Here is an 11,408-nt window from a genome sequence, read left to right as displayed (position 1 = left end):
TTGTTATTGTTACTATTGTTGTTGTATTATTATTATCTATAATTTATACAATTAACCTCCATGTGGTTCGACCCTAGTCTTGCCGGGTTATTTATTACTTTGACACTCTTGTACTTGGAAGAACACATCAATATTTTAGTTATGTCAAGCATCTTAGATAATGTAAATATTACAGATGAATTAATTTTTTTAACACTTCTAGCTTTCGATATAAGGACTCAAATTACAAGTTTGAAAAGTTAACATGAGTTGACATTGCTCTTTTTTTTGTCATCATTTAAAATTAATTTTTAAAATAATGGATTTTTTTATTTTCTTCATTTTTTCTATCAAGTTATCTCGATCCTATGACACGGGTCGCGAGTTAGGTGGGTTAACTCAACCCTTATTACCCAGGTTACATGTTTGTCATGCTAACTCAAATTGACTCGAGTTTTTTTTTTACTTTTAATTTTATTTGTTCGTATTTAATTGGCTGAGAATTGAGTTAGATTTTTTTTTTGAAGAATAATTTTTTAAGTTATATTGATTATCTTTTTTATTTGGTTTATTTGTTGTTTTTTTATGATTTAATTAAAATAAAATTATTTTATTTAATCTAATCAATTTTATAACTCGAATAATAAATTTTAAAAAAACATAATTACAACATTTAAATATATTTATTAAAAAAAAAATAAGACACCGCGGGTTTTACCTCAAGAACAAAGCAAACATATTTGGCCAGAAAATATTTTTCAAAATGTGGCAATCACCGCAATTAAAGAGCTCTCAACTGGCAGGAAAGCCTCCTCCCCCACAAGAAGTCTAGTGTTAAGAAAAAATACCAAGGATTATACTTGATTACAACTATCCATTGTGATCGAGCTAAAGAAATCATGAAGCTCGTTACCTTTACAATACCATCCATAAGCAACCCTACTACAGAATTATCTGAACATGTTGAAGCTCGGTGCTTCAGTCAACAAAGAACATGATCAGGGTTAGAGATGAGCTTCTAGCCAAAATAATGTCTCTCCCTTACCACCAAAGTTTGTTGACTTCTAGATAGAATTTCACAATTTTTCCAGCCCACAATTTGGTTTGTTGTTGGCTATGTCATGTTAGCAAGAGATTCTCCATACCATTTGCTCATACCATGTGGACTCAAAACCACCCTAAAATCACTTCCCAAGCTAGGTTTTCCAGAACAAAATCATTTGGAAGATTGATCCACCAAAAACTTTACTCCTCGCAGCACTCTCAGCAATGATGCTTATGTAATTACTTATAGTCACTCTCAGTGTCAGTACGCCCACCACAAAGACCACGACTATATATAACCAACCTTTCTTCTCATCTTCCTTTGCCAAATGCCAACCAAATTTCAAACCCTGCCGTTAAGCCTCCCCCTTCCCTTCCAGCCAAAATAAACTCAGCCGGAAAAACCACCTGAAACCATTCCAGATGTCCGAACTACCCTTCCTACTCCTCTCCATTCTAGTCCTTCTTTCCCTACCCTTCAAAGTAATTTCCCAAGATGTCAACGCAGAAAAAACTATCCTCCTAAACCTGAAACAACAACTTGGCAATCCATCGTCCATTCAGTCCTGGAACTCATCATCCTCACCGTGTGAGTGGCCAGACGTGTACTGTGTCGAAGGCACGGTGACTGGACTTTATCTTGGTAATAAGAACATTACACGGACAATCCCAGCATCTGTTTGCGACCTGAAAAACCTGACATATCTCAGCCTGTATTGGAACAACATTCCAGGAGGATTTCCAAAACTTCTGTACAACTGTACAAAGCTTGAGGAATTGGACCTGTCTCAGAATTATTTTGTTGGTCCGATACCTGATGATATTGATAGATTATCAAGTCTCAGGTATCTATACCTTCAGGGTAACAACTTCACAGGCAATATTCCACCACAGATAGGCAGCTTGACAGAGTTGCGAACGCTGTTTCTGCACCAGAATCAGTTCAACGGTACGTTTCCTACGGAGATTGGTAAGTTGTCCAATCTTGAAGAACTGGCGTTGGCGTATATTGATTTTGTGCCCTCTTCAATTCCAGTGCAGTTTGGCCAGTTAAAGAAGTTGAGGTTCTTGTGGATGAAACTCGCTAATTTGATTGGTGAAATCCCTGAGAGTTTGAGCAATCTTGCAAGTCTTGAGCACTTGGATTTAGCTGGAAACGATTTGGAAGGTAAAATTCCTGGGGGGTTGTTTTTGTTGAAGAATTTGACTAATTTGTATCTCTTTAAAAATAAGTTGTCTGGTGAGATACCTCAGAGAGTTGAAACGTTAAATTTGGTGGAGATTGATCTTGCAATGAACCATTTGAATGGTTCGATTACAGAAGATTTTGGCAAGTTGAAAAAATTGCAACTTCTGAGTCTCTTTGAAAATCACTTGTCTGGTGAGGTGCCAGCAAGTATAGGCCTTCTTCCTGAGTTGAGAGCATTTAAGGTTTTCACCAACAACTTGAGTGGAGTCTTGCCACCAAAAATGGGCCTTTATTCAACACTTGAAGAATTTGATGTTTCAACTAATCAATTTAGTGGCCGACTGCCTGAAAATTTGTGTGCTGGAGGTGTCTTGCAGGGTGTAGTTGCCTTTGAAAATAATCTCTCTGGGCAGGTACCTCAATCTCTTGGAAATTGCAGCAGTTTGCGCACGGTTCAGCTTTACAGTAACAACTTTTCAGGCGAGATACCAGCAGGTATTTGGACAGCCTTCAATATGACTTACTTGATGTTAAGTGAGAATTCCTTTTCGGGGGGGCTTCCAAGCAAGCTGGCATGGAATCTGTCAAGGTTGGAACTCAATAACAACAGATTTTCCGGTCCAATTCCTCCTGGAGTCTCTAGCTGGGTGAACTTGGTTGTTTTTGAGGCGAGCAACAATCTGTTTTCTGGTGAAATTCCAGTGGAAATAACGAGTCTGCCCCACCTTTCAAATCTTCTGCTTGACGGGAATCAATTTTCAGGTCAACTCCCCTCCACGATACCATCTTGGAAATCTTTGACTAGTTTGAATCTCTCAAGAAATGGACTTTCTGGCCAGATCCCAAGGGAGATTGGGTCTTTACGTGACCTGCGTTATTTAGATTTGTCTCAAAACCATTTCTCTGGTGAAATCCCTCCTGAATTCGGTCAGCTGAAACTTATTGTCCTCAACTTGTCCTCCAATAATCTATCTGGGAAAATCCCAGATCAGTTTGATAACCTTGCCTATGATAACAGCTTCCTGGAAAATTATAAACTCTGTGCTGTTAATCCAATTCTAAATCTTCCAAATTGCCATACCAAACTTCGTGACTCAGAAAAATTCTCTTCCAAAATTCTTTCCTTGATTCTGGTTCTTACTGTGACCATTTTTCTAGTCACTATTATAGTCACCTTGTTTATGGTTAGGGACTGCCCAAGAAGAGAGCAAAAACGTGATCTGGCATCGTGGAAACTGACATCATTCCAGAGATTGGACTTCACAGAAGCAAACATTTTGGCAAGTTTGACAGAAAATAATCTGATTGGAAGTGGAGGATCAGGGAAGGTATACCGGATTGCCATAAACCGTGCAGGTGACTTTGTTGCTGTCAAGAGGATTTGGAGTAATGAAGAAATGGATCATAAGCTTGAAAAGGAATTTTTGGCAGAGGTTCAGATACTAGGAACCATTAGGCATGCAAACATAGTTAAATTAATGTGCTGTATTTCAAGTGAGAAATCAAAGCTTCTTGTTTACGAGTACATGGAGAACCATAGCCTTGATAGATGGCTTCATGGAAAGAAGAGAAGTTCATCAATGGGAGCAAGTTCAGTCCGTCATTCTGTCTTGGATTGGCCCACGAGGTTCCAGATTGCCATTGGAGCTGCACGAGGCCTATGCTACATGCACCATGACTGCTCCACTCCTATCGTTCATCGAGACGTGAAGTCCAGTAATATCTTGTTGGATTCTGAATTCAAGGCAAGAATAGCAGATTTTGGACTGGCCAAAATATTGGCTAAGCAAGGAGAGGCTCATACCATGTCTGCTGTAGCAGGTTCCTTCGGTTATATTGCTCCTGGTAAGAGCATTCGACAACCTCATAGTGCGTTGTCAAGTATTGACTATTCATTTTATTACAGAAGAATTTTGAAATCACACCATTTAAAGCTGCTTGTTTCTCATTTTTATCATTTTTATCGCAGAGTATGCCTATACAGCAAAAGTGAACGAAAAAATCGATGTGTATAGCTTCGGAGTTGTACTCCTGGAATTGGCGACCGGAAGAGAACCTAATAGTGGAGATGATGAGGATACAAGCCTTGCAGAATGGGCATGGCAGCAGTTTGGACAGGGGAAGCCTGTTTTTAATTGCCTTGACCAGGAGATTAAGGAACCGTGTTTCTTGCAAGAGATGACCGCTGTATTCAACCTAGGACTCGTTTGCACTCACTCTTCACCATCCAACAGACCTTCTATGAAAGATGTTTTGGAGATCCTGCGCCGATGTTCTCCGGATAATAACGGTGAGAAAAGGACAGTATCCGAGTTTGATATTGTTCCACTTCTGGGAAATGTTACTTGTCTTTCAAGTAACAGACGCAGTAACAGACTGTCAGATGATGATGATGATGGCAGCCTAGTTTACAGCGTATGATGTATGATGGCTCAGCCCCATTTTTTTTTTTTTTTTTTTTGAAATACATTGTACAAAGGAATAAAATGATTCCAGGTCTCTTCTCACAATCGAGAGCATCCCCTTATTTCTGATGTTCCGTGACGAAACGGCAACTCAACACCTTTAAATTCAGACCCTTGGTTCATTCCAAAGACAGAAGAACCAGATCTTATTCACTGGAGTGAGCCTTAAATGGTTGCTTGGGCATGTGGATATTATCTTGTTGAGTGCTAGTTGAAGTGAAACCCTTCCACAACACTCCTGTCCTATTTCCGACAGCAAGCTCAAACCCTAATACTTCTAAGAGACAGTATTGTGTGGCCACACGTGGTGCATGTTACAGCAGAAAAATCTACCAAATTCGCAAGGAACACAAGCCAAAATTTTGTCCACTTCCAAAGGTTGATGGATAGAGAACTTGCATCTCAAGAATTCAAGTATACAGAGACAAAACCCTTTACAAATCACACAGAGTTGATCCTGTTTGCAGTATAATTGATTCCAAATAAACATGAAAAACAAGAAACCCGCCTTCCCACGCCCACAAGGAAACAACAAATACAACTCTATAACAGCGCAAAAGGTCTTCAGAGCACTGGAATGCTGACAGCTTCTTGCTCCAGCAAGTTCACTGCTTCTTCCAACCACAGCAATATAACACACCCAAGACTTGGTCAAACCACTGAGATATTCACAATTTAATTCGTGGCTGACCTGTCCCAGTCCACATGATAGTGCCAAACACCAAGAACCCGTGACGAATGGCAGCAATTAACGTTTCACTTACCAAATCGCTGGTCCTCTCCTTTCTGAACAGTAATCTCATTTAATTGTTCCACCTTCCGAATTTTTATGCAGTTGACTTCAAACTCAACCTGCCAAAAAAGAGCCATGCAACAACCAAACAGGACAGCATAAAGATACCATGATTAACATAATGAAATTCAGGGTTTTAAACTGCATGCCTTATCATTGGCTTCTGCAAGGATTCTGACCTAGCACCGTCTTGAGAATTTACAACTTTCCCAATTGCAGTCTTCGGCTACATAATACAACATAAAGGCAAAAAGTTCAGTTAGCTTCCTGACAAAATATTGGAGGTACAAAATAAAGGGAGGGTTCGTGTATCTGAGCCTTGGAAACAAAACATGGTCAAGGTTCTTAAGCACAGTTACTGGAAACAAAGCACTTATAGTGGTGCAGGACCTGCCACCACATATGCACCAGTTAGGAGATAGATATTCTGTGCAAAACAATTAGCATGATGAGACTATCGAACAAGTATAAATTATAGAACCTTACAGTAGCTGCACAGAAAAAGAAACCTAGCATATACAATCACTCAGATGTTTCAAATTCATCTGCTAATTTAGATCTGCCCAATATAGATCTAGTTGTTGCATGGAAACCATTCAGCATTAGGTCCTGATTTTCTACTTGCAAGAACTACAAGGCTGGAGGTCTCTAACAGATTTCTGGAGTTCAAAAGCAAGATTCTCCTCAAAAGAAATTTCAGACAAGCAGTGTCATTGTTACAATGACCCAGTTCCATGGGGAGAGAATGGGGAAAGAAAGAAAGAAAGAAATGAACAGGCTACACGGTGGGTCAATGCAGAAAATTCTTCAACAAACAATAGTAAAGTGAAACAGCAATTTAGATTTTAAACCTCTAATTCCTCTGGCAAGCCTTTTTGCAACACTCGGTTCATGTTTAAACATCCATTTTCCAGAACCACATCCGCATCCACAGCACATACATTACCCTGCAAAGATCCCCAGTCTCACTATCTCCAGAACTTCCAGTATTGCCACAACCATCCGCTACAATCTTTAACCCAAAAACTTCAAACAGAATAACTCACCTCACAGTTGAGGTTCTGAGTGCCAGAATGTGACTTTATAACGCTGTCAGCATATTCTACAACAGCTGTCTGACAACATGGTTTGACAAGCTCTTGGTCAACCTCCACGGCTTGACTAGTGCCCGCTACCCAATTTAACAGTTTTCTGGAAGATCCACTCTCCATTATGTTTGAACCCAAACCTGCAATTTTGTCATTTACACCAGTCTCATGTTTTTCCCCAGTTTCAAAATTTTGTTCCATTGGCTCTATTCCATTCATATTATTAGCTGGTTCTAGCTCATTCCTAACTATCTTTGAATCATGTACATCCATAGAGATCTGTCTATTTAATGGCGAATCCTGATAGACAGTTTCACCAAGCTGCATGGCATCGCCCAAACCATCTTTTTCACTCTCCAACTGCCCACTAGATGACCTAACCTCAGAGTTGCTAGCAACATCTTTGCAGTTGCTACCAATGTCAATTGTTGAACACCCTAATTTAACACCTTCACAGGAACTAGCCAGAGATGTCACACCAGACCTACTAACACTACTGGAAGGAGAAACAGACTGAGGTCTTATTGGACTATTTAAAGCCCGTTTCTCTGGCTTCAAATCCTCCATTTCACAATCATTTTTCCGCTTAACAGGTCTCTCAGCAGACCCAGACTGAGATCTTGCAACATCTTCACCAGTTTTGCTAGTGTGCTGGTTAACATGCCGTGATGATCGAGATCGCTTGTACCCATCAGGGAAAACAAAGCCTGGAAGCTGCCTTCTACGAACATGAGAGACATATATTTCCATCCCTGGTTTCCAAAACATGTACATGTTTATTTCTTGCCTAAACTCATCAACAGTTCCCCGGATATCAAATTGCTGGCCCTCCTGACTGGTCACTCCCTCTTTCCTCTGCAAGCCCATGAAGAAAGCACAATGTGGGCATTGCTTGGATGCATCTATATACTCATTTGGATAAGGATGGCACTGCAGCATCCCATTGGTATCCCGCTCTATCTGTGAATGAAACATGGAAAGGACAATTAGTCAAGCACAGCTGTCATACTTTGTTGGATCTTTTTGTCTTCAAAAAAAAAAAAGCATTTGCCACTAGGTTAGAAAACATGGCCAAAAACTGAGAGAAGTGAGTTTGCAACAAGAGTATAAAGGTAAGATGTGTACCTTCAAGGTAAGTTGTCTAAGCCGAGACTCTACCCAGCCTTTCCACGCTAGCAAATCAGCAGCAACAGCTGCAACTATGTCAACTTGCAGGTAATTTTTGTATGCCTCAAAGAAAAGATAAGGCTCAAAAAGAGCACTCCACTGTGCCTTGTTCAGTTCAATCTCCTGCAGAGAGAACAGAATGACAAACCAAAAGGCATCAGTAGCATGACGCAGGAAAGTAAAGGAGAAAAGGTTATTACTTGTACTCTCACCTCACATATCCTGTTACCACTTTGGAATTGCTCTGTCATAACACGAAGAGTACTTGTAGACACATTGTAGCTAGAATTCATGCAAGGATATGCAGGAGTTATTATTGGCATATGATGAAACCGGTCTCGAGGATTTTTGCGAGGATCCCACACAGGAAACCCAAGCGCATCTTCTTCTATTGAGCATAGCATCACAGGATTCGGCCAACGCCATTGTGTATAGACTCTGAAGAACCGAGAGACTAGCATACTAGGAATTGCATTAGGATAAAGCTGGCACACTCGAGCAACTAGAAGAGCCCAGTTTACTCCACCAAGGAAACCAGTGACCTACACATTTAAGGAGATGAAAACCATGAATGGTGTGAAATGGCAATTGCAGTGAAATAACTCATCAAGATGCCCAATCTTACATTTGAATAAACACCACGCCTTTTAGCCCAGAACTTCAGACATCTGAGTGTTGTCCGAAAGTGCTACAATATTTGTAATGGTCAAATGACTGTCAAATCACTGAAGCACTTGAATAAAGTAATTTAAAAGAAAATGGCAAGTCACCTCGACATTTGGAACAAGTTTAAGAATTTGATCAGCAACCCTGCACCCATTTAGACTTCGAACAGTTTGCTCATCAACTTCATAGAGCACAGACCCATTGGAGATGTCCAGGTCCTGTTAATAAGTTAGATCCAGATCAAATGGAACAAGCAACAAAATCAGTACTAGCAATTTTAAAATGCATCAAATCATAAAAAGGAGAAACTCCAGAGTCCAGACTTAGCTACCAAAGCTCATGACAGGAGAAAAACATAGTAGAACTTGAAACTGACAAGCCCAAGTCAGCTAAGAAGCATTAGATGAACAAACAATATGCCGCATAAGCTGTGCTACTGGCTGTTAAAAGGCAACCCCATCAACAAAATCCATGCAAAACAGGAGTAAAGTATATATATAATAATCCTCTTCAAAGATATTATACAAATACCTACAAAACTGTCATCCTACATGCACTTAAAAGTATTTGCTTTTGGTTATGGTTATAGTAGAAAGGGAAGGGAGAAGTGGGTCTCAACCTCAAAAGTGTACCAAAAACACAAAAAAGGGTTCTCTAAATATTAAAGTGTATCTCAAATCATAAAAGAAGAAATGCTAGACTCCAATGATTGCCACTAGGGTTAATTTTCAATAATAAGAAAAATAAGGAGGGGGAGTGGGAAGAGGGACTAAACCATAGCAGCATATAAATGTTAAAGTGAGCTTAAATAGTTTGAGGATCCCATACATTCATACCATATGCATGAAATGGATATTTCAAAGACTGGGGAGCTTACTTCTGGAACAACCAAAAGGGATATACTTGCATAGAGAAGGTCAATTGATATTCCCTGGAATTTAAACTTCATAACTGGGACATGAGCATCTGGAACTGGCTGAAGTTCAGTAACTTCTTCCATTTCAGCCAGTTTATCATGCAAGGTAATAAAGAAATCTTCCTGAAAAACAACTTAGAGTGTCAGTCAAGATACCCTAGAACTAAAAGAAAATACACCACATTCACGCATCACCTCTCGATTCACGTAAGAAGGCCCAACGCACAAGGTGTCTATGTCAGCCCCAGGACCATGCACCTGTTAAAATAGTAATCATTGCCAACGATGCAAACCAAGAAAGAGATTAGATCACTGAAGTAACAAAAATATAGGATTGCAACATATTTAGAAACAACAGCCTAAGAACTCTAGTGTCCTTTTGAATGCTTTCAAAAGAAAACCCACTTGTTTCATCTGGCAGACAAGCCTGCATCCTTCAACCACAGTATGGGCCAGGGATTGACTACCCCCACACAAAATGAGTACTGATTGCAACTCAACCCCAGAGGATTTGAGTGAGACAGAACAAAGCAGTTCAGCAGAGAACCACCTGTCTAGGTAATTGCTAAGGACACACTTGCTGCTAGATGGTTTGAGCAAGACTATAAAAGATTCATGCTAAGGATACATTTGCAGCCAGGTGTCTTAAGCAAGACTATAAAAGGTTCGTGCTTGGGATAAGAGGTCATCCATAGCGACAATTTCCTAACTTTATCACGACTTCCATTCTCTAATTTGCTAATATAATCGCAATTTCCTATTCAGCTAAAAACTACACATTAGCAACCCAAAAGCACATTCAACCACTCATATAACTCCTCATATATAACTACAGAAAACCAAAAAGAAACAAAGAAATTGATCTCAAATGCAACAAAAATAATATAATAAAATCACAATAACTCACCCCAAGACGGTAAGACCCAAAAGTAAAAATAACAGCATTGGCTTCCTCTACCATCTGATCAGTATATCCCCTTTGACGCGTCAATTGCTTGACCCAATCTTTCACAATCTATACAACAACAACAACAAATCATCTAACTAATTAAAAAAACACAAATCAATACCCATAATTTATGTGATCATTACCTGATCGATACGGCCTAGAACCTCTTCTCTCTTAATAGTTTCATCTTTGCTCTCGTTTAAGCCCGAGTCAACCAAAAACTATCAATAAAATCATTGCAAATCAATAATAAGTAACCTTAATTGAAAAAAAAAATTATAAACAATTGCCAATTACCTTCTCTAATTCGGCATTTCGATGGAGATCAGGTTCAGTGGGACCCGCGACGGATATGGGTTTCGTGATTCCGTACCTCTTCGCCGCCGTACCATTTGAACTCTGAGAACCCACCATTCCGATTTTCCTATGAAAAAATAAAATAAAATAAAATAAAATAACAAGATTGAAATAAGGAGAAGATTAACAGGTCGATAAGAATTTTTTTATTTTTTATTAAAAAACCCTAATTTGAAGTTGATAAAAAACTGAGGATTGTTTAAGATGTGAAGAAAAGTCGGCTATAAAAATTGAGAGAGAGAGGAAAGATCTGGAGAGAGAGGGGGGAGGGTGGGGAGAAAGGAGGAGGGATCGGTGGGCTAAGGGGGTGTTTGGGGGTAAGAATCTTACGATATTTGTTAGGGAATAGGGATGTTTACTTAGAATTTTTTACATAAATAATTATTTATTAGTAACAGACAAAAATACAGCGCAGCACGCGCTTTAATATTCGTCCTCTTTTTTTCTTTTTCTTTTTTTCTTTTTTTGCATATCATAGTACAATTTGTTTGAATTTGAGTTTTTTAAATATTTTATTTTTTATTTAAAATTATTTTTTATATTTTTAAATTATTTGAATAATACTGATATCAAAAATAATTAAAAAAATTAAAAATATATTATTTTAATATATTTTTAAAAAAATATTTTAAAAAGTTATATTTATTATATTTTTAAATGAAGCAATTGAAAGTATTACTTTTTAAAATATTTTTATTGAAAAATATATTAAAATAATTTTTTTAAAAAAATTATTTTTAATATTATCATATCAAAAATTCAAAAATATAAAAATTAATTTTATTTAGAAATTTC

General features: G+C 38.4%; 2 protein-coding genes across 4 annotated transcripts; one reads left to right on the top strand and one right to left on the bottom strand.

Annotated features, from left to right (window-relative positions):
- Positions 1 to 720: 720 nt before the first annotated feature.
- LOC105115639 (receptor-like protein kinase HSL1) lies at positions 721 to 6,240 on the top strand. Of its 2 annotated transcripts, XM_011012584.1 has the most exons (3): positions 721 to 1,972; positions 2,060 to 4,057; positions 4,182 to 6,240. In XM_011012584.1, the coding sequence occupies exons 1-3, from the start codon at positions 1,447 to 1,449 to the stop codon at positions 4,631 to 4,633; spliced, it is 2,976 nt and encodes a 991-aa protein (XP_011010886.1). In that variant the 5' UTR covers positions 721 to 1,446; the 3' UTR covers positions 4,634 to 6,240. The 2 variants fall into 2 exon arrangements, with proteins under 2 accessions (XP_011010886.1, XP_011010885.1); XM_011012583.1 differs by having other exon boundaries at positions 721 to 4,057.
- Positions 5,033 to 10,927, bottom strand: LOC105115640 (nuclear poly(A) polymerase 4). Of its 2 annotated transcripts, none has more exons than XM_011012585.1 (13): positions 10,554 to 10,927; positions 10,400 to 10,477; positions 10,215 to 10,322; positions 9,503 to 9,565; positions 9,269 to 9,430; positions 8,496 to 8,609; positions 8,351 to 8,413; positions 7,938 to 8,267; positions 7,684 to 7,848; positions 6,517 to 7,518; positions 6,322 to 6,417; positions 5,620 to 5,696; positions 5,033 to 5,529 (listed from the first exon to the last, which is right to left on the bottom strand). In XM_011012585.1, exons 1-13 carry the CDS (start codon positions 10,668 to 10,670, stop codon positions 5,505 to 5,507), a joined length of 2,400 nt encoding a protein of 799 aa, XP_011010887.1. In that variant the 5' UTR covers positions 10,671 to 10,927; the 3' UTR covers positions 5,033 to 5,504. The 2 variants fall into 2 exon arrangements, with proteins under 2 accessions (XP_011010887.1, XP_011010888.1); XM_011012586.1 differs by having other exon boundaries at positions 5,650 to 5,696.
- Between the last annotated feature and the right edge of the window lie 481 nt (positions 10,928 to 11,408).

The sequence above is a fragment of the Populus euphratica genome, unplaced genomic scaffold (genome assembly GCF_000495115.2).
Source record: "Populus euphratica unplaced genomic scaffold, PopEup_1.0 scaffold738.1, whole genome shotgun sequence".
NCBI lineage: Eukaryota > Viridiplantae > Streptophyta > Magnoliopsida > Malpighiales > Salicaceae > Populus > Populus euphratica.
The sequence above is the reverse complement of the archived record's forward strand: the minus strand, read 5'-3'. Positions and strand labels throughout refer to the sequence as shown.